The sequence below is a fragment of the Lissotriton vulgaris genome, chromosome 8 (assembly GCF_964263255.1).
Source record: "Lissotriton vulgaris chromosome 8, aLisVul1.2, whole genome shotgun sequence".
In the NCBI taxonomy this organism is placed as follows: domain Eukaryota; kingdom Metazoa; phylum Chordata; class Amphibia; order Caudata; family Salamandridae; genus Lissotriton; species Lissotriton vulgaris.
This window is the reverse complement of record NC_141696.1, coordinates 1,394,480,127-1,394,506,424: the sequence shown is the minus strand read 5'-3', so window position 1 is coordinate 1,394,506,424 and position 26,298 is coordinate 1,394,480,127. Positions and strand designations below refer to the sequence as shown.

At 48.8% G+C, this 26,298-nt stretch overlaps 1 protein-coding gene across 2 annotated transcripts in view; it reads right to left on the bottom strand.

Annotated features, from left to right (window-relative positions):
• LOC147698808 (E3 ubiquitin-protein ligase TTC3-like) overlaps window positions 1–26,298 on the bottom strand; it is a 1,930,429-nt gene that overhangs the window by 440,270 nt on the left and 1,463,861 nt on the right. For both annotated transcript variants that reach the window (XR_015299370.1, XM_086935404.1), the window contains exon 37: window positions 5,237–5,305. Coding sequence is in view for 1 of the 2 variants with exons in the window: in XM_086935404.1 (XP_086791530.1) it covers window positions 5,237–5,305 (69 nt within the window). In the remaining variant the exon portion in view is untranslated. The remainder of the gene's footprint in view (window positions 1–5,236; window positions 5,306–26,298) is intronic.

The following is a 26,298-nucleotide window of genomic DNA, read 5'->3' as shown; positions in this document are numbered from 1 at the left end:
TTGGACAGAAAGAGCCTGGAGCTCACTCACCCTCCTGGCAGAGGTGATGGCAACCAGGAAGGCCGTCTTTAAAGTCAGGAGACGGAAAGAACAGGACTGAAGGGGCTCAAAGGGAGCACACATCAAGAATGTTAGAACCAGGATCAAGTCCCACTGAGGCATCACAAACGGAACAGGTGGATACATGTGTGTGATGCCCTTCAAGAATCTTGTTACAATGGGGACTTGAACAAAGAAGGTTGATCAGGCAGCCTCAGAAAGGCCGAAAGGGCAGAAAGGTAGCCCTTGATAGTGCCCAGAGCAGAGCCCTGCTGTGCAAGAGAAAGAAGGAAGAGAAGAACCTCAGAAAGAGGGGCAGAAAGAGGATCCACAGCCTTTGCTGTGCACCATGCCACAAACTTGTTCCACCGACAGGCGTATACCGATTTCGTGGAGGAATGCCTGGCTGCCAGAATCACATCACAGACTTCAGGAGGCAAGTCAAATGGCCTCAACTGCCACCGCTCAATCTCCACGCATGGAGGTGGAGGCTGGACAGGTTCGGGTGGAGGACCGTCCCCTGCTGCTGCGACAGAAGGTCCTCCTGAAGGGGCAGGCGGATCAGGGGACCGACTGACATGCTGAGTAGCTCGGGATACCAGTACCTTCGAGCCCAGTCCGGAGCCACAAGGATGACTTGGGCCCGGTCGCCCCTGATCTTCTTCAGCACTCTGGGCAGAAGTGGTATAGGTGGAAAGGCGTACAACAGGCCGCAACTCCACTCGCAACGAAAGGCGTCGCCGTGCGAGTGCCGTCTTGGAAACTCCAACGCGCAGAACTGATGACATTGCACGTTCTCTTCTGTGGCGAATAGATCTAACCAAGGCTCTCCCCACTGCCGAAAGAGGCCTTGCGCCACGTCCGAGTTCAGACGCCATTCGTGATCCATCGAGCACCGAAGGCTGAGTTCGTCCGCCCTGGCGTTTAGAGAACCTGCCAGGTGTTGAACCGTCAGAGTCACGCCCTGACGTTCCAGCCATTGCCAGAGGCGCAGAGCCTCCTGGCAGAGGGTCCACGACCCCACCTCGCACGGTTTGTTGCAGTACCACATGGCGGTGGTGTTGTCCGTGAACACCTGCACTACACTCCCGTTGACAAAGGGGAGGAATGCTTTCAGTGCCAAACGGATCGCCGTGAGCTCCAACAAGTTTATATGGAGCCGGACTCGGCCGGAGACCAGATGCCTCTGATCTCCGCCTCTCCCAGGTGGCCTCCCCAGCCCTGGAGGGACGCGTCCGTCACAACAACGTGCTCCGGTTGGGGAAGGGAGAGGGATCTGCCTCTGACCCAATCGCAGTCCGTAAGCCACCACTGCAGTTGACTTGCAGTGCCCTCCGAGATCAAGACATGGTCGGACAGATTGCCCTGATGCTGGGCCCACTGAAACTTCAGGTCCCACTGCAGAGCCCGCATCCGCCACCGGGCGTGATGCACCAGAAGGATGCAGAAAGCAATCAGCCCCAGCAGCCGCAGCGTCAACCTGACCGAAACCCGGGATAACGGCTGAAAGATGGGAATCAAAGCCTGTATATCCTGGACTCGCCGTTCCGGAGGATAGGCCCGAAACTGCGCCGAGTCGAGAACCGCTCCGATGAAAAGGAGCTTCTGAGAGGGACAAAGGTGTGATTTCGGCACGTTGATGGAGAACCCCAGCTCGTGCAGGAGGTCTGCCGTCATCTGAAGGTGGTGGACGACTGTCTGGGGCGAGCCCGCCTTCAACAACCAGTCGTCTAGATAGGGGAAGACTGAGACCCCCAATCTGCGCAGATGAGCTGCGACCACCGCCATCACCTTGGTGAACACCCGTGGGGCACTGGTAAGGCCGAAGGGGAGCACGATAAACTGAAAATGCTCCAGGCCTACCGTGAACCGCAGGTAACGCCGGTGGGCCGGCAGGACGGGGATGTGAAAATACGCATCCTGCAAGTCCAACGCTACCATCCAGTCTTGCGGGTCGAGAGCAGCCAAGACCTGAGCTAAAGTCAACATCTTGAACTTCTCCTTCCGGAGGAAGCCGTTGACGTTCCTTAGATCCAAGATAGGACGTAGGCCCCCTTTATCCTTCTTGGGTACCAGAAAGTAGTGGGAATAGCAACCACGTCCTACTTCTGGCCCAGGAACGCGCTCGATGGCCCCCTTGGCCAAGAGGGCCGTAACTTCCTCCCTCAGAAGTGCCAAGTGGTCCCCCGACACACGGTGGTTCTGCGGTGGCATGGCTGGAGGAGTTGTCTCGAAGGGGAGGGAGTAGCCCCTTCGGACGAGCTGCAGCACCCACCTGTCCGACGTTATTGTGCGCCAGTGGGAGAGGTGATGGCGAACCCTGCCTCCCACCGGTGTCACATGGGCCTGAAAGCTCGGACTAGGAGGATTTAGTGGCAGATGCTGTGGGGGGAGGTGTGGCCTGACCTCGCCGCTGTCCCCGACCGCCACCACGGCGTTTTCCACGGCCGCCACCGCGTTGATAAGTCTGTTGCAGCGCGTGGCTGGCAGCACGTGTGGGACCGCCCCTTCCTTGGCCACGAAAGGAGCGAAACGAACCCGTTTGCTGGCGCTGGGTCGAGAGACCTAAGGACTTGGCCGTGACCCTGGAGTCCTTGAAGCGCTCCAGCGCGTGGCCCGCTTTGTCGCCAAACAGGCGACTGCCATCAAACGGCATGTCCATTAAGGCATTCTGAACATCAGCCGAGAAGTTGGCGGATCTCAGCCAGGCGTGGCGACGAATCGCCACCGTCGTGGACATCGCTCTGCCCAGCGAGTCGGTCGTATCAAGACCACACCTGATGGAGTATCTTGCTGCGTCTCGGCCTTCAATCATAGCCTTGCCGAGCTTAGCCCGTACCTTCGGCGGGCATTCAGGCAGCAGGTCCGCGACCGTATCCCACAGAGAGTGGGTGTAGCAGCCCAAGAGGCACGCGGTGTTGCAAGACCCCAGTCCCAGACTCAGGGACGAGAAGACCTTTTTGCCATACTGGTCGTACCTCTTTGATTCCCTGTCGGGCGGGGTCGACGGGAATGCGGTCTGGGAGGTAGAGGCCTGGATCACCAGACTCTCAGGGGTGGGGGGGGCAGAAACTTGGGGTCGTCCGAACACGGACGGTGGCGTCTGGCCACGTTCCTATCAACAGGCGAACCTGAAGCGGGCCTGGACCACGTGCCCAAAAGAACGTCCGTTAAGGCCTCGTTGAACGGCAGCAGTGGCTCCTGTGGGCATGACTGCGGTTTGAGTACCTCAGTGAGGATGTTAGTCCTCACGGCCGCGACGGGGAGCACAAGGTTTAAGGCCTTGGCAGCCCTGATCAACACCACTGAATAGGCAGCCCCCTCCTCCGTAGCCACGGTAGGAGGCAAGACAAAGCCAGGGTTGGGGGAGTCATCCAGACCACTGGCGTCACCCAAGTCACCTGTCCAGTCCATGTCGTACTGATACTCGCGTGTCAGAGGGTCCTCAGACCCCTCCCACCCCTCTCCGTATTCTACATCCTCACCATACTCGGAATCAACAATGTAGACCGGCTCCTCTGGGTTCACAGGCCCCATCGGCGTCGAGCCCGGCGTCGAACGACGCCGGTCCGACTCCGCGTCCGGATTCGGAGAGGGAATGGGGACGGCGCCGCCCGGAGACGGCGCCCGAGCACCGGCGCCGCCCGGAGCAGGCGCCGGGGAACCGGCGCCAGGGGTTGCCCCGATGGAATCGGCGCCGGAGAGGCCGGTTGACCAGCCGGCGTCGACCCCGAGGGCCCCTGCGGCGCCGGGATCGGGGCAGTCGGCGGAGCCGGGGCCGAACCACACGACGGCGTCGAGGCAGGGTCACCCAAGCCGCTAGGGCCCCCGGACGGGTTCAAAGGGCCCGAAGGCGCCGCAGAACCCGCCGGAGGAGAAAGAGCCCTCATGGCCACGAGGAACGCCTCTATCTCCTTGGGTGACACGCCATGCCCAGGGACCGCAGGGTATGGAGCAGGCCGCGTCGGCACCTCACGCGGAGCCGCGGGGCCACCCGAACCCTCGGCCGCATCGCGCGAGCGTCAGGGGGAGTTGAGGGTACGATGACGACGCCCCGACTTTTTGTGCTTCCTACCTGAGGAACCAGATGAATGGTGACTAATCCCGGAGCGCCCGTGACGGCTCCGCGACCGCTCCCTCGATCGCTCCCTTGACCTCCGGCCGGACCGGAACCGCTCTCAACGCGGGGCCGACACCCGGAGCTCGAGCAGCTTGCGGGACCGCTCCCGCCTAGCTTTATTCGTCAAGGCCCGGCAATCGACGCAGGCGTCCACGTCGTGGTCGGGGCCCAGGCACCGGAGACAGAGTTGGTGATGATCCGTGACCGACATTGTCCGGTCACAGTCGTGACAGTTCTTAAAACCGGGCATCCTACCGGCACCGTACAAGATTCAAGAGATCAAAAAAGATCAAAAAACTTGGTCAAAAGACCGGAGTACTGCTCTTCGGATCTGCGCTAACTGGCGCGGAAAAAAGAAGAACTGACGTCAGCGCGCGGAGGCGGCGTCTATATACTCCAGCGACGTCATCACGGCGCACGACGCCAACGACAGACGCGGAGCCGCAGGGGACGCCTGCAGACGACGCCTACCGACGCGTAGGGGTACTGCTACGCAAAAGTTTCCGGATCCAGACTGACGCCTGGGGATATTCTAAGGTAAGGAATCTAATACTAACGTGTTTCTTTCAGATTTATAGTTATACTTTTGTCAGTTGGCACTGTGACAACCTGGAGAGGTGCAACACAATATATTAATCCATGTTCCTAGTGATGTTGAATCTACAACAGTGTTAAAGCTAAATCTGCAACAGTGTTAAGTGCTACATTTAAATGTACTGCCTTAAACATACAAATCAGCAGTATAAAACTAGTGACCATTATCAATTATATGGTTTACTTGAACTAAAATACCATACAGCGTTGGGAACATTTCAATTGCCACACACAGCCTTGTGATTCCTTTCCAAGGTTATACATACATAAAATATATTTAGGACTGTGCAATAGTCTTGGAAAGGAATACACAAAGTGAAAAACAGAGATCATGTGAACAAGCTGGCTGGAGTTGGTGATGACAGCAAGTTGACTCAGGTGAGCTAGTGAAAATAAACTCTTGTAAAAACACTTTTGCTCTAGATGTTGGTTGTCATCCTGTGTAGGCTCAATATGAGAACAACAGAGCAAAGTAATGGTTACCTGCTTTCCAGAAATTCATTCAACAATGTCTTATACTGTTGCTCTTTGTCTTCGATGCTTTTTAGGCACCTAGAAGTATGGTAAAAATAATAGGTTAGGTGTTTAATAAGCATTTTTTGTATATGGTTGAAACGGATTATTAAAAAAGACAAAGCACAATACAAAGCAACCTGAAACAGTTTATTAAAAAAATGAAAAATTAATTACTGTGTATAACAAAACAAATAACTCATGTTTAATGACCTGATATGTACATACATAGGTATGAAGGAAAAATTATATACATGTGCTTCTAGGGCACTAATCGGATATATTCAGGTCTTATCAATGAAAAAAGCACTTAAAAAGGAAAAGGTAAGCCCTTTCTAATAAACAGAAGTGGAAGAGGGTGGCGGGGTTAGTATAGGGAGAAAGGAAGAATTTGCACATGTTGCTCAATGCTACTGACATTTGGATTGGGAAACTTGGCTGTCCTGTCACATACTTATTGTTGAGAAATTAACTTTCCTCTTCAAGTGCTGAATAATTAATACATACCTAAATTCTAAGTTGATTTCTGGAGTATAATAATAAATATCTTAATGTTCTATATTAAAACAATTGTTTTGGCTGTGATGGTCCGCAAAATTTAATCATCTGAATAAAAATTTCCTTATCTTGGGTAACAATCTTTCTGGTGGATACTCCATCTACCTGACCATTCCTAGCCTCTGAATATCCCAGGTGCCAAGCTGGATCCAGAACCATCTGAAATAGCTCTCCCATGTCGGAAGGCGTACCTTGCTCCATCTCGACGCTGGAAATGAAGTCATGGTGAGATCACTGAAGCCCTGACATCAATTCTCATCTGTTCTTACCTCATCTTTCAAGGTAGAAACAAAAGAGCAAAAGAATCAGGAATGTATTGGTTCAGCGCAACAACCTAAGTTGCTATATTATCCAGCCTATGACCTTCCTTCAGAATGGAGAGGAGGGTGGGATCAATGAGGCATCTACAGGAATAAGGAATATCCACCAGAAAGATAGTTAGCAAATGGAAGGAACTTTTTCTTCTGATTGATACTTTTAACTGCAAATTCTTCACCTCTGAATAGATTGCCAACCCAGGAGGTGTGTCTAAAGGAATGGTCAAATGAGGAAATCCTGAAGGATTGAGCGTAGAAACTTGCATCCTCTGCTCACCTACAAGTCTAAGCAACAGTGCTAGCCAAAGCCTTTTTTATTATATATAGTAAGGTTTTTCCAGTACAAATGCCAAAAAAGGAAACTTAACAACACAGAGGTCAAAATCAGCATTACAGGCTCGTAATAGGAAGGTAGTGCTCATCAGATACAGCTTGTTTAAGCGACACGACATAGCATATCATAGTGATTAGGATAATACAAGGGACCGCATTGTGAGAAGTTGGCCTGATATATAGTGCTCACTATTCTAGTGATCACTGTGTATCATACCAAACGACCCTTATTGATGATTGGTTGTAAGTCAACCTTATAGACCAGCTATCCTAGTAGCATGGACAAGAGCAGTTTTTAGGCTAAACTCTAGAGGGCGTGTTAAGCCAGCTGTTATACCATCACATATACCTCTTGAACACCAAGTGAAAGGACACCACACAAGTTGTTATGAAAATAAAAGGATATTTATTTATAACAAGTCTACCCTGATCTCTTTATGAGTCAGGGAGCTAAGCACACAACAAAACTCTTAAGAAAATACTTTAAGTTGCACAATTTACACAAATGCCCGAGGGGCACGAAAAACCATATACTACAAAAGTGGAATGCGAAATACTAGCAGGTAAGTAACAAGATCCAGAGGCTTCAGGATCGCTAGGACTATACTACAGAACCCTAAGGTTAGGAGCAGGAGGCCTAGGGAGATCGGGTGCAGAGTGTGCACTCTCACGCGGGATGCGGGACAAAGTCTATGGATACTAGTTTTCGTAAAGTTACAGTTATCGGACGAATCCGACTAGTTAGGCTGAAAACGAAAAAGGATCTGGACACTTAGATAGTGAACCTATGTTGGAGCACCGAAATGCTCAGGTTACCTAGCCCAGGGGCTGCGGCTGCATAGGGTTCAAAAGACGTCGGGAATCCTCGTTCCAGTCTATGGAGCCTGAAAGAAGAGGTTGCTGGCAGGCGACCAGTGAAGAAGTTCGATGTGATCCAAGCCTGGATCGGTGATGGAGACGACCTGAAAGCAGAGGGGACTCAGTTCTTAATCCCTAGCCAGTGATTAGGGGGGCACCAGGATGGCACCGGATGAAGTCACCTCGACCAGGTGAGTGGGCGACGCTGGGCTCTGCAGTCTCTCGGACCAGGAGGCGTTGTCGGCGACCAGGATGGAGGTGCGAGCTGTCCCACGAAGGTGTCTGCTGTCGGCGATGCTGAACCCAGGATTGGGGCAACAAACCTTGGCAAAGGCAAGCCCACGCGGTGGACTCAAGATGGCGTCTGGAGTGGACCAGGAGGGTCCGGGGTGCTCCTCTCTTGGAAGGGAGCAAGGGCCAGTCTGGAGCAACCAGACCAGCGATGTAATCGTCGTGGTTCGTCGTCAGGAGGGCCACTAGCCAGCAGGCAAGTGACCGGACAACGCGGTGAGCAGCAAAGAGCAGAAGGGCTCCACACAGATCTCATGGATGCTGGGGGGCTGGACTTCGGTGCTGGAGCTGCTCAGGGTTAGGGCTTCTCAAACCCCAAAGCACTCACTCGAGGATCCCTCGGCGGTCGTGCTGGATAAGCGTCGTGCAGTTTTGAAGATGGCCGGTCCCTTCAGGTCTCGTCACACCCACGAATCTCAGCTGGGCTGATGATGCAGGTAGAGGTCAGAGATGCCAGGGAATCCGGGTCTCGTCTAGCTGGGCAGTCTTGATCCGGAGGATGGACTTACAGCAAACCGCATGCGCTTAGATGGTGCCCGCTGGTGCAGGGTGGCTACTCCTTAGCCACAAGTGAGAGTCTTCAGAAATGTTCAAGAGTTCTTTCGTGGAAAGTAGTCAAGATTCAGAATTATCTAATTTGGGAAGGGGGCCCGCTCCTACCTTTATACGAAAGAAAGGGGCTGGCACGCGACTAGGTCCTGCCCATGGGTGGGACTAGTAGGGTGGTGGTTACACCCCTCTCCCATGTCGGGACTTTCCCCAGCTCAGGGGCTGGTGTGCTCCTGGAACTGGTTCAAGCCGGCATATGCACAGTGAGCACCGGGGTGCCACTTGCAGTCACCTTCCTCTCAGCCCTGCCTACCTGGGATACACAAAACCCTGTCTGGGATGGTGCTAGCTCCGCCCCTGACAGGAAACCCTTTGCCCAAGTTCTCCTTGCTGGAAGGACTCCCAGTAGCAGGAGGTCAGATTTGTGTCTGTGGTGGCAGCATCCATTTTGTGGAGCTGAGGCTGTGTTAGGCTTTAACCGGGGTTCACAGTTACATACATGTCGTGTCCCTCTAGAAGGGTGGAATGCTAACCCCGTCGCCAGAATCGGCGAGGGGTTAGTATTCCAATTCGTATGACACCTTACTCGACATGTTTTGATAAAGCGATACCAAAGTTGGCAAATAACTGCGAGGATTATAAGGCACTTAAGAGTATAGGGTACGCGTTATCATGGAACAGCTATTAGGACTTGGTTCCGCAAGCTGCAAACGGGCTCAGCTCATGCCAGAGCACCATCTCACATAATTCCAAGCACTCTGCCTTCGGGATTGATACGGCCTGCCATAGGAGTGCCTGATAGGAATATATGTGTCCATTTTAGGGTTAAATATAGGCATACTATATCTAAAGCAAAGGGTGATTACACCACCTTTTTTTTGGGGGGTGTAAGATGTTTATTGCACATTTCACAGAGGTAAAATACATATTTGCGCCTACAACCTTATTAGGCCGGCCTCACATTTTTTCAACTTACATATTACTTTGGTGTTTGTACACAGCCCATCAGCCGACATCGTTGGGACCGGCGGCGTAATATGTAAAATCGTTCGTACTTGCAATCAGTGCTGTATACGCTGTAAAGCATGTTCATGTTCTTACAATTTTTTACTCCATTTTTTGACTTTAAATAGTTTAGAAACCTTTAACTATAATAAAACAACCTGAGATTTAATATCAACAGTCACTGTGTCACAGCATTCTTCCTCTCTATTAAAAAACTATGTATGTTTTATCCCTATGCACTATGTCGCAGGACATCTACGGTCCCTCTATCCTGTTTGTTCTGGTGCGTGCTTCAATAAGTAGTCACGAAGGTACATCCAATAGTCCCTGGGGCGCGAACCTAATGGCAGCTCCTCTTCATAAGTGGCCAGTGTGTCACGGCAGTACGTCAGATCTTCCAGCCAGGTTTTCATTTTCGGCCCTATCTTACTGTTCCAATGTAATGAAACCCTTCTCTTCACCATTAAAAGTGCTACCACGCAGAACCTACGGCGCATCGCCCTCAGTTGCGGGACAATACCCAACAAACATATCTTGGCCTTACATTCCAGAGTTATCCCCAGCATGTCACCTATGGCCTCTGTCACCTGCTCCCAGTATCTCGCCACAGAGCGACAATGCCAAGCTAAATGCATGAAGTCTGCATCCTCCTGCCCGCATCTTACACATCTGGAGTCCTCCCTCAACCCGTATCTCTGAAGCCTCTGAGGCGTGTAGTACATTTGGTGCACATATTTATAATGGATGATCCTTAAGTTGCCATTTGCAGTTTACATGCCGGTGAGTAGGCATGTAGTTGCCCAGGCTTCTTCTGACAACGTATCATCCAGGACCTCGTTCCATTTACCTCTCATCCCTTCTGTGTTTCCGCCAATGTCATTCTGCATGGTTGTGTAAAGTTTTGACACTAGGTGGGAGGCGGTGGGTGTGGTGAGAACTAGTTGCAAGGAAGTCAAGGTCTGGGGTACTTCAGGGAATGTAGGAAAGTGTTCCTTTACCACCCTCTGTAACCTGTAATAGTTAAAGCTGAATAATAGTGTTGGGTTGATAATGTAGTCCAATTTGTCTAGGGATTGAAATACCCCATCTTTATACAAGACTCCCATCCTATCTATGCCTGCTCGTCTCAGCAACTCCATCCCAACCTGCTCTTGTGTAACCGAAAGCGCCGGGTGATGCGCCAGTGGTAGCGCTGGTGCATAGAGCGGTAGGCGATTAGTCACCTTGCCCATCAGCCTCCACGCCTCCGCGGTTGTGTTCATTGGATTTATGTCCCGCTCGTGTAGTCTAGCTCTTTTATGCGGCAGTATGCTGGCCAACGGGACCGGGTCGGCATCAACAGCTTCCACCGCCACATGTGTCAGGAAAGGAATCTCATGGTACCAGTAATGCGCGAATTGCGCTTTTGCGCATAAATAATACAGATATAGACCTGGCACTTTGAAACCCCCCGCAGCATATGACAGTGTCATCGTTTTTAATTCCAACCTGGCTTGTTTCCCCTCCCAAATCAGATTCAGTACCAATTTTTTTATATTTCGGAATACTTCCGCAGAAGGTTTGATTGGGATGTTATTAAACAAGTACAGGAACTTGGGCAGGAGCACCATTTTTACAATTGCCACCCTATCTGCCAGTGATAACGGTAGCTTATTCCATCTTTTAATCTTCTCATCTAATGATGAGTTTGCTCTCCCATAGTTGGTAGGGATAACTAGTTCCGGGTCCCTGTGAAACCATACTCCCAAGTATCTGGTTGGCTCATCTTGCCATTCCAGTGGATAATCCATGGCCGTTGGGTGTGTGCCGTCCGTTAACGCCAAGACGATGGACTTAGCCCAGTTGATCTGGAGCCCCGAGTGTTGGCCAAATTTGATATATTCGCGTAGAAGTGGGTTAAGGTGCTGCTCCGGATTTTTGAAGTAGAGCACCATATCGTCCGCGTACAGGGAGATGTGTATCGGCCGTGTTGGTAGCTGTATGGCTGAGTAGTGGTGGTGTTGCCGAATTTTACAAGCTAGGGGCTCTAATACCAAGGCAAAAAGCATCGGGGAGAGTGGACACCCCTGTCTAGTTCCACGACGTATAGCAATAGGATCCGAGATATGTCTGTTCACCCTTATGCGTGCTGTTAAATTTGTGTAGAGCATCGTGATCCAGCCTATGAAGATTGGAGGAAACCCCATACGTATCAGGACTGCGTGCAGAAACGGCCAATCTATTGTGTCAAACGCTTTGGCCGCGTATACCAGAACCGCCACTGTCTTTACTTCTGGGGCCAAATAATGTGCCAGCGCAAATAAGGTGCGGGTGTTATGTGTCGTTGACCTGTCTGGTATGAAGCCAGATTGGTCGGGTCTTATCAGTAGTGGCATTAGTGGCTTTAGTCTGTCTGCCAATAAACTAGCTATAATTTTGGTGTCCACGTTTATGAGAGATAGTGGGCGGTATGAGTCGCAATGTTCTCCATCCTTGCCTGGTTTTAGTAGAGCTATTAGTAAGGCTTCCCTCATAGATGTCGGAAGCTCTTGCGCCTCGTGTGCCTCTTCATACAGCTTCACTAAGTGTGGGGCGAGCAGATCTGCAAATGTTTTATAAAATTCTATCGTGAAGCCTTCTGGTCCTGGTGCTTTACCGTTTGGGAGACGTTTGATGGTGTCTGCTACCTCTTCTACCATGATAGGGCGAGCCAGGTATTCTCTGTGCCCATCAGCTAGCCACGCTATTTCTACATCCGCCATGTACTCTAGTAGTTCCTCTTGTGGTAGTGGGGGGCGTGCCTCATAGAGTGTGCCATATGTGTGCATGAATTCACCCAGTATCCCTTTTATATCATGTACCATGTTACCCTCTTTGGTTTTGATAGCCGTGATGTTTTGTGGATGTCGCCCGGTGCATATTTTCTCAGCTAGAGCTCTGCCCGGCCTACCCCCCCTCCCCATACCTCCTCGCCGTTTTTCGTTTGGAGATATATTTAAGTTCATCTTCTGCAAATTGCCGATGTTCTGTTAGGAGAATCTGTATTTCTCCCAATAGTGCTGTGTCTTTCGTTTGTGTATATCTTTGTTCTAGGGTGTGTATGGCGTTTTCGCGTGTTTTTAGTTGTTGCCTTATATCTCTTAATATGCCCGAGGTCGTGCTAATGCACCCCCCCCCCCCCCCCGCAATGTAGCCTTGAAGGCTTCCCACAGTAGGCAAGGGCCTTCTGTCGTGGGGCCGTTTAATTCAAAGTAGTCTAGTATTGCTGCATGTATAGTGCCGACGTATAGTGGGTCTCTTAGGGCTGTAGCATTAAATCTCCATGTGGAGGGTGGGGGCACATAGTGCGGTATGTCTATCTCCAACAGTACAGGGCTGTGATCTGAAAGGGTTCGTGGGAGATGTTTTATGCGGATGGACCATGACATCACTTCCTGCGTACCTAGCCAGTAGTCTAGTCTGGACCAACTTTTATGTGCAGCATTGATGTGCGTTGCCTCTAGTTCTCCTGGGTGTTGGACCCTCCATATGTCCCCCATTTGTAGGTCTTGTAGAATGTTCTGGAGTGTCGCCCTCGCCTGTACGTGTGGTTCCAGTGTGTTTGGCAATCTGTGAAGCCCCTCCCTTAACCCTATGTTGAGGTCGCCTCCTCATAAAATATGTTCGACCTGGATATCTGCCAATGTGTTCCATACTTTCTCAAAGAAACCCGGGTCATCTATGTTCGGGCCATATGTGTTCACCAATGCCATCTTGTGTTGCTGTACATTGCCCACCACTACTACACTCCTGCCCTCAGAGTCCCTGTGTGTGTCTGAGATATCGAAATGCACCCCCTTTCTGATTAAAATGCTAACCCCTTGGGAGTAGGAAGAGTAGTTAGAGTTGGTGACCGACTCTGCCCATCTAGATCCCAATGTGGATGTGGTGACGGCCGCTAAATGTGTTTCCTGTAGGAAGGCTACATCCACCTGCAATCTGTCAAAATATGCAAACATCTGCCGAATTTTCTTCGGATTGCCCAGGCCCCTGACATTCCACGTGATGAATTTCAACGTGGTGTTGCGTGTCACGTCGGCAAGTGAGGATTTCGCTGGCCATTGCTTGAGCTCCCCTCTCCACACAGTAGGGTAGTCGTGCTGTCTATCCCATATATTAGTGTACCTGCTCTTGCAACGATCCTTACATTAATTACAGTGCATTCAGTAGATAAAGAGGTCGCAATGCTTCTCAGACACAGTGAAGTAATACGAACAATTCCCAATTCCCCCCTCCTCCCCCCTCCCACTTCAGCACCCCAACTTTGCCAAAGCCATCCCCATGCCGTAACTAAACTAGTAGCAAAACTCGAATTGGGGCGCACCCGCTTGGGGGAGTCACCAGGTGCACACATCTCCATCCACATAGTGGATGTGGACGGGTGCGCTCGCTGACGTCATAGTATTCTACATTGTTTTCACCTCTCTTCCCCCACCATAGTCAGTTAGCAATCTAATGCATCGTAACTACAAATGCACAGGGACCCACTTCACCTTGGTGTGTCCGAAACCAGATAAGGTATTGGTGTTCATAGCAGTTCCCTCCCCACTGATTTCATAGCGGACCTCACCTTCTCAGTCGCGCAGGTTTGGCCCAGTGTTCGCCAGCCAGCATGTATGGTGCCGCAACTTTTGGCCGCCTCCATGCGGCCTTGCTCACATGCTCCAGCACTGTGGTTCCTTACGTGTCCCACATCCTGCTCAGACTGTCAGTTTACTCACTATGTAAAACTCTGACTCACCACCAAAATGTCGACAGTGTCTGTTCGTGTACCTTCTTCTGTTACACAGGTGCTGTTATCTCACTTTTTGGGTGACGTCTGCAAGTCTCTAACGGCCGAAACATAGGCCTTCGAAAAAATTCAGTGTGGTTGGAGCTCGGGAGCGCCACCTTCATCATGTGGTTCTGTATATATCTGTGATATATGTTTGTGCAGCGGCTCAATCGTTATCGCTGGTCCGGTCTTCTCTGTCTTGTGTCTTGCGCCGTTTGCCCATCTTCTTGACATATTCCTGCGCTGCTTGCACCGTTGGAAGAACCACAGGTTTGCCGCGTTTGTGATTTTGAGCTTCGCCAGATACAACATTGCATATTCAACCCCGCAGCTTCTTTTTAACTGGTGCGAATTCCTTGCGTGCCAGTTGCACCGCCATTGTATGGTCAGGGTAGAATTCCAGGGTATTTCCTTGAAAAGTGATTTTACCCTTTTCTCTGGCCAGTCTGAGGACTGTGTCTCTGTCTCGGTAGTTGAGTAGGCGGGCAATTATCATACGCGGAGTTGCTCCCGGTTTTGGAGTTGGCGCCAGGGAGCGGTGCGCACGTTCGACGAGGAACACAGAAGACAGGTTTTCAGCTCCAAATAGTTATATCAGCAATTTTTCGATGTAGTTTTCCATTCTGCCAGTGTTCGTGGATTCCGGCAGGCCTGATATGCGGACGTTATTCCGTCTCGATCTCGCTTCCTGGTCCTCCACCTTAGCTTTGAGGACCTCCAAAGTTTTTTCCATGCCGTCGCATATCTTCGTCGTGGTTCTGGAGTCGTCCTCTATTCTGGAGATCCGCTGTTCCGCCTCCACAATCCGCTCATCGTGCTTTTCTATTTTCGCCGCCATACTGTCTACCTGTTGCATCATATTGTCTAGCTTGTTATTCATCTCCTGTAGACATTGTTGGATCGCCCTTAGGACTGCTTCCATGCCGGTCCCTTCATTGGCGTCTTGCTCCCCTTCCACATCTGATGTGGTCGCATTGGTTTTGTTTTGCTTCCTGGCCTCAAAGGGCAGTTTAGTTTGTTGCTTGTCTGGTTTTCCCATGGTAGAGGTGTACTTTAGGGGGCTTTGTCGCGGGTTCCCTGGGTTCACCGGTGTCGTTGCTCGCGTGGCTGCGAGAGTGCGTCTTTGGGGTGTTTTCGCCGTCCGCTGCGATGTAGAATTATGCATCTGCTAGTCCATTTATCCGCATGGTCGCCTTAGAATCGTGCCATATGGATTCAATGGCTGAGATGGCAGTTGTGGGGTCCCTCGCTAGTCGCACAGCGCTACACTTTGTTGGCTCTGTTTATGTCCTCTGTCTTGAGGAGGATTTGCTGTCCTGGAGTGTTAGGGCTGTGATTATCGCCTGTCTACACCACCATGCTGAACGCTAACCCATAGCCTGCTGGTGTCCCGCCTGCAGTTTTCTGTGCAGCACCCACCTCGTTTGTAGCCTGTGAGGCTCTGTCGTGCAGTCTTCGCTATCCTCACGTTTACCTCCCGTGTCTGGTGTGTGGGCTTTAGCGGGTTACACACGTGTTCTGCTGGTAGTCAATCTGCTGGGTTGTTCACTCGGCTCCGTCACTGAGTGATAGGCGCCATGTTGTTTTTTGTCCCCCACGTCCTCTCTGAGTCAGTATGCTGGCAGCGCGTCCCCTGATTAATTGGGAGTTGTGCACAATTCCGTGATGGTCTACCCCTTCATACCGCTCCGATCGCTTTGCTGGCTGGATCACCTGGAGTTTCCCTGTCCTCATGCATCCCCACAGCAGTTTGCTATCGGCGTGTCCGTTTTGCGTTCCAACGTTGCCGCCATTTTGACCGCCGTGGAACGCAACTGTTTAATGTTCTCTGTTTACGTGTCCATTAATGCTGCACATTTTCTGGCATCCTGCGGTCTGCTTACTTCGAGGTCGCAATTTAGCCGGTGCATCTGACAGTCGCGCTGGTGGTTGTAGGTTCATGCTCAGCAGAGTCGATCGCCGGGAGCGGCCATCTTAGTTCGCCCCTCGCCTCCGCTCCATTTTTCGCCTGTTAGACCGACATCGTCCATCGGGCAGGAATTTTTACACTTCTAGTGTGTGCGGGTCATGTTCCGATTTCCAATGTTATCTTTATCGTCGCATTGGGGGTATTGACAGAGGTACAAATCTGCTTTTGTTTGCACCCGTCCGGCGGAGCTGACTTCCTAGCCAACCATCCCGCAGTGTGCCCTCTAGGGCCCCCCATGATTACACCACCTTGCCCCAGCTGTCGTGCAGCCAGTTGTGTCAGATTTGGATGGCCAGCCAGGGGTGGCATAATACATGCTGCAGCCCCTGGTAGGCCCTGGGTACACCTATGCCCTGGATACCTAAGGTATACAGTACAGGGACTGATAAGGTGGCCCAGTACCAATTGGTAAATGCACCTAAGGTACATGTGTGTAAATTTAGAGAGAGAACAGCTAGGCTGTGGGTCTGATTAGCAGGCCCACAGCCAGGGAAAGTTGTAAACCAGTGAAGCAAAAAGCAAAAATCTGGGGTGATCATAGGATTGCAGACCCTACTCTCCTACATGCAGACCTTACACAATGCTTATTTCCTGTGTCTAGGCTTTAAGTGAAAAAATAGGGGTGGGGGGAGGCTGCCAAGGTCTTATTGGTGAGTCACATAGTGTCCGGGCTGACAACTCATTTTTTTAAGATGACTATGTGGAATAGGGTCCAAATGACTTTGGGTTTAATGGCATGTGGAAGCTTGGTGTAGTAGGTCTCTAACTGTTCGTAGGGATTTTGCAGCAAGCCTCCCAACATTTTGGCGGACAGAGTTATTGTTCTACCTCCAACATGGCTAAGATAAAAGCAATAGTATCCTGCAAGTATTAATTAACTTTAGGGCCTGTTCATGCCAAATGAAGTAAGTCCGCTATGGGGGCTTGTCATGTCATGAATTTAGAGTCCTCTAAAAGCCTGCAGTTCAGCTGAGCCAAAGGGTCGCATGCCAAAGTTATGGAGGGAAGAACATGTCACCTCTAGGCTTACTTCAACCATTGCATGCCTTGGCCAAGTATGCATTTGAAAACTTTGCCCTGGTGGATTGGGTTTGGATTCTTTCAGGCGGCTTTTTTTCTCTAGATCATAGCATCTAAATGCATATCAGAATCCAATATGATAGAGTCCTTTTCTGAGCAGCCTTGACATTTTTACTGCATATACTGCATGTACAGTCCGCAAACATCTGGCCATCACATCCACAGTCCTCACCTCAACAAAGGACCTGTTCCTACTGAGTGTATGGACAAAGGTCCACCATGTATTTTTGAAAAGGACACACAATTTTGTGTGTCACAGCAGTGGATCTGATTCTCACATTTCCCCTTCAGTGTCCTAATTCTCTACTTGAATTGTGATATGTGGTGCTGTATCTGCTTATCTATCCTCCCATCAATGTGCGAAGGCCCTAAAGGTGAAGAAAAAGGTGAGGAGAAGTTGGCAGAGCCTAACGGGAGTAACACCATGGGAGGTTAAAGGCTGGTACTCGCCTGTGTGCTCAGGTTCTCATCATTAGCATCTGCCAACGTGAAAAAATAGATAGATAGTGCAGAGAAAAAGAAAACTAAACATGTGGTGTATATACTAAATGTGACCCTAAAAGGGGTCCCGGGTTCTAGCATAGAAGCCAGAAGTCCCCTAGTTTAAGAAGTGTTGCTGTACTTTAAATAAATGTATTTCATTTTATTGTTTTGTAATTCAATAGTGAAGCACTTGTTAGCTTTGTTCATGTTGAACTCTCTCTTAAAGCCACTGATACTCGCTGTAAGTACAGACATTGCCTTTCTGTGAGTTGGTCTCATATAAACTTGCAGGAGCGCAGTGTGTCGCGGTTCTTATTATGCTGCACGTTGGTCTGCACTAGAGCTTGCAAACTGAGGAAAATTACATTTTGGCCATGTTGTGTTCCCTAGCGCGTACCCCACCGACTCCATGTACCAGCTTAAAGTGCATGTAACTTCCCTCCTGAGCCAGCTATGAAGACGCAAATACATTTGCGTCCACCGTTAACTTGTCCTCTTTCAGATCCACCATGAATGGATTATGTAGTCCGTTCCTAAGTATGCTATGCCACCGTCTTTTTGTAGTACACTTTTCATATTTTTCCTGCTCTAGCAAGAGTAGGCCCTGAATTCCTGTCATCTGAACCTCTTTTGTGGCTCCTGACTCTGCTCAGGCTACCTCTGTACCCGTGAACTCTGTCCTACTTTCAGCGCGGCCCCTCGCGCTCAGCTCAAGCCTGCTTTCTGCCAAGACTGACTATAACCTTCGAGTTATCTGTTTCGCTCCTCGAGAATGCATTCCTGCCTACTAGATCCTGTAAACATCCTCTCCAGCTGCAGAGCCAAAGGGCCGACCTGTCTCAATGCAAGTAATTCATAGCCTCTGTTGCCATGCTTCCATGGAAGGCCCCGTGCCCCCACGCTTCACATGTAGACACTCAGGCGCTTATACACGCATTCACAGTTAGCATAAAATAGCTTCTGCCCTAGAGACTTTTCCGCCCAGATAGTATAGTTCCTAAACATCAGATATCAGATATGATAGAAGTACAAGTTGATCTGACATGCCAGACTTCTGTCTCTTTCCGTCAGTGTAAATGTCAAGTCCCCTGCACCTCGTCAATCACACGTCATGCAGCTGCGCGCGCATCCAAGCTTCCGATTTCTGCTGACATTGCAACATTCTGTTAGCACCACCCCTTGGTGCCACCCACTTGCGTCACCTATCAGTGACGTTTCTAGCACACACCTCTGGTTCACGCCTAGTTTACGCCTCTTGATGATGTACTAGTATCACGTGTATAATGTTATCCTGTCTTCTCTCAGCTGTTACGCCTCTTACATTGATTCTTATGGTATAAATCAAGTATATAAGCTATGTATTGTCAATAAACGGGAGCGCTCTATCCCTTCTGACACCCCTGTGGTGGTCAGAACATGATATCCTGATTCCTTTATGAGGAATAAAACCCTTAGAAACTCCACGGACTCTGTCTTTTTTCATTCTGATTGAGTTATTATTGATTAAATACTTACCTGCATAGAAATTAAGAGAGTAAATTAATTATTTACGTCATTTTGGCGCCCGAACAGGGACCCCTCCCCCACCTCACGCGCCGGTTGGTGCGTTGCAAGCTCTGTCCCCTGCCATCAGTTAGATGGAACACACGTGTACTGGCAGGATTTCCTGCATCTCCCTCTGACCCACGGAGGTGACGAAGACTGCGATCAGTGCCCAGACGAGGCGGTGAGGAGTGCGGAGGATCCCGACCAGAGCCTAGCCGAAAGAAGCAAGGTCCGAGGTGTGAAGAGGCCCACCAGTTTTCCGAAGTTTTCCGAAATTTTCCGAAGTTTTCCGAAGTTCCGAAATCGAGTCCAGTCGAGTTTTCCGAGGCCTTCTGTTTCCGTGCTTCCCGGTGAGTACCATTGCTGGGTCGTATCTAGACGGGTTTGGGTACGCAAGTCCGGTCTGCACTGTTTTTAGGCAGTGTATCTGTACTGTTTAGCAGTATATCAAGTATTCCGAATTTCTGCACTGTTACACCAGTGTATCCGTACTGTTGAGCAGTACATCCAGTATAAGGGGGTAGTCATCTATGTCTTCAATGTTCTTATGTGATTAATGTTGTGGTATGAATGTGACTGTTTAAACGTGTATTATTGTGTTTTTCGTATAATATAGCTGTCAAGAGTATTAAGGAATAAAGATCTAGCGTTCAGTAATAAATAAGCAAGATGCCGTTTTTCAACAAGTTAAAACAGATAGGAACTAGGAAAGGGTTACTGGAGGAAGAAATTCCTATCCCCCCTAGGGACACTCCAGGCAATTTTATGTATCAGAAACATGGCATAGATGCCATATTATATCTAGATTTATGGGCCGATTACACCAAACACCTAGACGAGAGACACAGATGGCCTGTTACCGGAACGTGGGATGCCGAGTGCATCATGAGGGTAGAAGAAGCATTATGGAAAAAGAAAGCTAGACAATCTCAGAAGGACGCCATAGAATTTTGGCGTAAGGAATCACGTAAGCGTGCTGATAAAGCACTCCGTAGAGAAGACAGACTTAAAGAATCAGAAAAAGACCAAGAAAACGAATTAGTTACTGAAGGAATCCGAGTAAAAACAGAACAAATAGACCGTGCCCGAAATAATCTTGTAAACGGTATGTATCTCGCATCAGATGGCACACCTGAAGCCCAATCAGAATCACCGAAAAACTTACCGACACCATTAGTTCCCACTAAAGTAATGCATAAAACTACTAAAGACATATTCCTAAATTCATATCTAGAGGATGTAGTACCAGCTTACACCAATCTGCCTGTTCGTGCCCTGCCTACTGACAGGGATGGGGGTGGCACTGCGCCCCCAGATAATGTCCCGCCGGTAACACGACAGACCCCCCCTGCTCCGCCAGCTCCGCCACTTCCCGCACTCAAGACTGACCTACCGAAACCAGTCCTACCTGATCTTACTAAACGACAAATTCAGACTCAGATCCAGACTCCGCGGAGAGATAATGCTCAAGCATCCGCCTCAGGAGGTGCGACTGCGGGTCTTCAGACCCCGCCACCGACACACAGACTCAATTTAAGAGACACGCAGAATCCTTTCCAGTCTCCCCACTCGTCGCGTCTTGACGCATTTAAAGAGAAAATGTCCGTTTGCAGATATGATCCAGTCCCCGGAAGAACCGATCTAATGATATTAGCATCACTACGATTAAGATCTGCCACCGATAGCTTGCTATGCTATGTAGGAATGAAGGAACTCCTCGACAGATTATATAAGTTTATCCAGACAGGGAAAGACCCTGACAGTGTCAAAGATGCCATGCACAAACAGAAAGTTGACATTCAAGCACAGATATTACGATTTTTCATAAATTGTGTAATAAGAGAACGAGACAGGCCCGGGACAGATCAAAGTGAATTAGACGCATTAAACAAGTGGGGTCAAAATATAGCCGATGGAAAACATGATAAGGGGACTTGCATAGCCAGTATGTCCCAGAAAATTAGAAAGACAGTATTGACTGCACACCAAGAAAGGAATGATAAAACTTCCTCCGAGGAGGAAGATGAACATGAAGCATCAGGAAGATCTACAGATACTATAGCGTATGTAGGTAGGGGAGCCTACCTTAGGAAAGGTGTCCGTCCAGAAAGCAAGAGAGTTCTTTTCTCTGCTTTAACAAATCCGAACTCTTCTGAACATCAGTTCCAGGAAACTGATAAAAGGCTTCGAGACCGAATGGGGTACCATGTACTCAATTCTATGGATGAACAGGAATTAGCCCGGTCAGCTGTATTATGGGCCGAAAACACAGACATATATAATGATGACACGTTAGTGCAGACATTCTTGAACCTTTCCCCGGAAGAGCAGAAAATAGCAGGTGTATACATGATTCAGCACCTCCTCATCAAGTTCAGAAACCATCATTCTGATCCAGGTCCCTTACACGAAACATTAGAAGCACTACTCATGGATAGATGGAGAGGTTTTAGTACCAAATTAATACAAATAATTCTAGAACAACGATGTAAGTATAACACCTTCATAAGTTCTGAATATGTTCCCGCCCCGCCTGCAGAAAGAAAAACGTACCACATGCAATGCGGTAGTGGCATTGAAAGTCAGAATCCCTTACGAGAAGTACACCCAGTTATGGGTACGGACCAACGCTTGAAGCGTGTGTATGTTCACACACCACTGACTAAGTTAGAACTGTTAGAAATGAAGAAATTAGTTCCGTGCCATGATAAAGACCCTGCAGGTTTTCACAGAGAGCTTAAAGACATGTTACTGATGGGAGATTACACGTATGATGATATTATGAAAATGTTAAAGGTACTGTTGCCCACGGGCATTTACGAGAAATTAAAGGAAAAAGATTGGGAGGTGGGAGAGTCAAAGATAGCATGGGCAGAAATAGAAGACGAAGAAAGCAAACGAGTCCCAGGGTTAGGCCTTGGGGACAAGACTAAAGCATTACCAGGTTTAATAGTACAAGTTTTGCCAAGATTATTGACAACTAGAAAGGAAGATTGGGACGCAATCTCGTCCTGTAAACAGAAACAAGATGAAGATACTAGTGACTTTTATTCAAGATTCGAGAAATGTTTCATTATAAATAGTGGCCTAAAAACTAGTAGTGAGTCATATCCACACCTTTTTGTAACAAAACTAGTCGAGAATGCCCTACCATTAGTCAAAAATAGAGTGTACAAGGTTGAAAGTACTTGGCAAGCAAATACGCCATCCCAGATGTTACAAATGTTACAATATCACCAGAACAGAATTAGGGAAGAACAAGATCAGGAACAGAAACGTATGAAAGACACGAAAATGAAAATGTTAGTAGCTCAGACGATCCCAGCCGACGGTCATAGAAAAGGTGGGGCCCAGACCAATCATTCTGCAGCTCCCGTTAAAGGGACATGTAATTATTGCAAGCAGCCAGGTCACTACGTACATGAATGCCCAGTCCTGAAACATAACATCGCGACAGGTAAAACTAAAGAAAGACCGCATCCGCCTAGACATGAACAGGGTCATCAACAGACCTCACAGAACGAACAGCCAATACAGAATACACAGCCTATGCATGATCAGTCCCACACAGTACAGACAGTAGCAGTACCGCAGCCACAGCATGCTCAGACACAGCCCATTGCCGCAACTCGGCAAGTATCACAACAGATGTACCAGTATGCCCAGTCGGCATATCCAGATTATCCCCGTTATACATGAAACAGCCTAGAGAGGGAAAGTGATTTGCCTCTTATTGAAATTCCTGTAGATCAAGAAGGTCCTTATGTACACAGTCACGTATTAGGAAAAGACAGAAAGTTTTTAATTGACACAGGGGCAAGTCGCACTACGATTAGTCACAATGAAGTCCCAGGGGCACCCCTCTCAGGCTCACAGAATGTTTCCCTTGGTTTTTCAGGACAGCCTATTGTAAATGAAGTATCAGAACCAGTACCATTAGCTGTGGGTCCATTATCTCGAGTTACAGATTTGTTACTTACGAAATCATGTCCAGAAAATCTGTTAGGAATTAAAACACTGAAGGCTCTAGGAGCTATAATATGCTGTTCCCCGGAGGGAGTCAGACTCTTTCTACGGGATTTCAAGGGTCATTATGTTTTACGTGATTTTGATGATAGATTGAAAAATGTACCAGACCACTTATGGGCAAAAGGCCCAGCTGATGTAGGTTGTATGCATATCACTCCATATCGTGTGACACTCAAGGCAGGAGTTGTCCTACCCAGAATCAGACAATACAAGTTACCACCCGATGCTGTAGTGGCTTTACTGAAAATAATTGAAGAGCTTATTGCCCAGGGAGTGGTCGTAGAGACCGACTCCAATATCTGTAATTCACCCATCATTCCAATTCTTAAACGTACAGACCGCAATGCACCGCCAGTATATCGGCTGGTGATTGATCTTCGAGAATTGAACAAATGTATTGTACCACAGTATCCTGTGGTCCCCGATATCTCTTCCCTATTGACTGCCATTGATTCAGAAGCAACGTTCTTTACTGTAATCGATCTCAAGAACGCTTTCTTCAGTGTACCTATTGACCCGGAGAGCCAATATCTCTTCGGATTCAGTTTAAATGGACGAAGTTTCAAATTTTCCCGCGCACCTCAAGGATTTACAGAAAGCCCCAGCATCTATAGTCAAGCACTGAAAAGACAACTAGATTGTATTCAAATGCCAGTTAATACCGCTTTACTGCAATACGTCGATGATCTACTGATCACCGCACGAAGTGAGCCCGAATGTGAACAAGCATCTCTGACAGTTTTACATTTCTTGGCCGACAAGGGACACAAGGTGTCTCCTTCGAAGCTACAATTCTGTGTTCAGCAAGTTGTGTACTTGGGTCACTTGCTGTCCAAAGTGGGGAGACAGCTCACTCCCGATCGCATTCAGTTAATTGTAAACATGCCACGACCCCAGACACAAAAGGAAGTGCGGGCCTTCATAGGCCTCACCTCGTACTGCAGACAATGGATTCCTCAATATGCATTTCTAGCTAAACCACTCATCCAGTTAACGACGCAGGAGGTAGCAACTTCCATTGCCCTCCCTTGGACTCAGGAACATACACAAGCCTTTGAGGAATTAAAGAAAGCTTTATGCCAAGCACCAGTTTTAGCGACACCATGTTACAGCAAACCGTTTACACTTTTTGTTACAGAACGTGATGGTACAGCATTGTCTGTCCCCACTCAAGATCAAGCAGGTTCACATAAGCCTTGTGCTTATTTTTCAAGTACATTGGATTCCGTAGCCCAGGCACTCCCTGCATGCTTAAAGTCAGTAGCAGCAACAGCGTTAGCAATCAGACAAAGCGACTCAATTGTTCTAGGTCACCAGTTAACAGTACAAGTTCCACATGCTGTAGAAGTTCTGTTAAACAGAACCCAGACTCAACACTTGACTATAGCACGACTGACAGGTTACGAATTGACATTATTCCAGCCACACATAGAAATCAGACGCTGCAGTATCCTGAACCCAGCAACACTGTTACCTACAGTTATGACAGATCCAGTTCCACATGATTGTATAGAGATCATTAATGCAGTAACAAAGCCCCGACGAGATTTAACAGATGTTCCATTGACAAATCCAGACCTGACACTTTATGTGGATGGTTCATGCATGAGAACAAGTACAGGAGAGTTAGTGGCCGCGTATGCAGTGACCACTGAAACTGAAGTTAAAGAAACACACCGTATTGATACACTGTCTGCTCAAGCGGCAGAGCTCATTGCTCTGACCCGAGCCTGTATTCTAGCCAAGAACAGAAATGTCAACATATACACAGATTCCCGTTATGCGTTCGGAGTCGTACACGACTTCGGCATGCTCTGGCAGGAACGAGGTTTCCTGACCTCTCATGGTACAAAGATACAGCATGGTCCTCTCATTCAAGCACTGTTAGAAGCAATACATCTGCCTTCAGCCATATCCGTCATGAAGTGTAAAGCACATACTAAAGTCACAGATTCTGTTTCCCAGGGTAACGACCTGGCAGATCAGACAGCAAAACATACAGCACTGACTCACACTCAGACAACTGACACGACAAAGACAACAGATCCGACAAACTGTATGACAGTCAGGGATCCCACACTAGATGTTATTGACATTCAGACACATGCTACTCCAGAAGAAATAAAGAAATGGATCGAACTAGGAGGGATCCAGACAGATCAAGGTTGGATGACGAAGGGAAAATCTACATGGTTTCTCCCTGACTCTATGGTTCAAGTCATGATAAATACAGCACATAGTCCTGCCCATCTAGGAGAGAAAGCAATGCTAGACAGTTTACAAAATCTCTGGAACAATAAACACTTACGAGCAGCAGCAAAACAGAAAGTGCGTACTTGCATGATCTGTTGTCAGTTCAATCCAGGTAAAAGCGTCCCTGTAGAGCAAGGTGGATTTCATCCTCCCGATCACCCTTTTGAAGTCCTCCAGATGGATTATATCCAGATGGACCGTTGTCGAGGATTTAAATATGTTCTCGTAGTTGTCTGTGCTCTGTCCCGCTGGACCGAAGCATACCCAGTCCCAGATTACACTGCTCCGACCACTGCCAAACAGTTGGTTCGTGAATTTTTCCCACGATACGGCCTGCCTCGTGTCGTGTACTCAGATAACGGTCAGCCATTCTCGTCTGCCTTAATGAAAGAAGTTTCCTTGTTACTGGGATACCAGTGGAAATTCCATTGTGTCCGACATCCAGAAGCCGCAGGCCTTGTTGAGAGGCATAACCAGACATTAAAGATCCGCCTTGCCAAAATATGTCAGGAAAAAGGGGTCGACTGGATAGTCGCCCTGCCAGTGGCACTATTCTATATGAGAATGGTCGCCCATTCGAGATCAGGGCTATCTCCGTACGAGGTGGTCTTTGGAAGACCACCGAATATGTGGGGGACGCCCATTCCAAAAAAGATTACTGATGTTGATTCTAACATGTTGACAGATTACCTTGCCTCCTTGATGTCTGCACTCCAATCATGTCGTTCACAGGTTGCCGCAGCCTTCCCTGACAACGCTGATGTAAAGCCACATGACGTCCGTCCCGGTGATACTGTCCTCGTCCGCAATTTCGACAGAAAAAGTCCGTTGGAGCCCCGCTGGAAGTCTCCGAAGACCGTTCTTCTAACAACAAGGACGGCGGTGAAGATCGAGGGAAGAAAGGGGTGGGTACACACGAGTCACATAAAAAAGTTTGCTGGACTGAAACCTGCCCTAGACTCGTCCACCC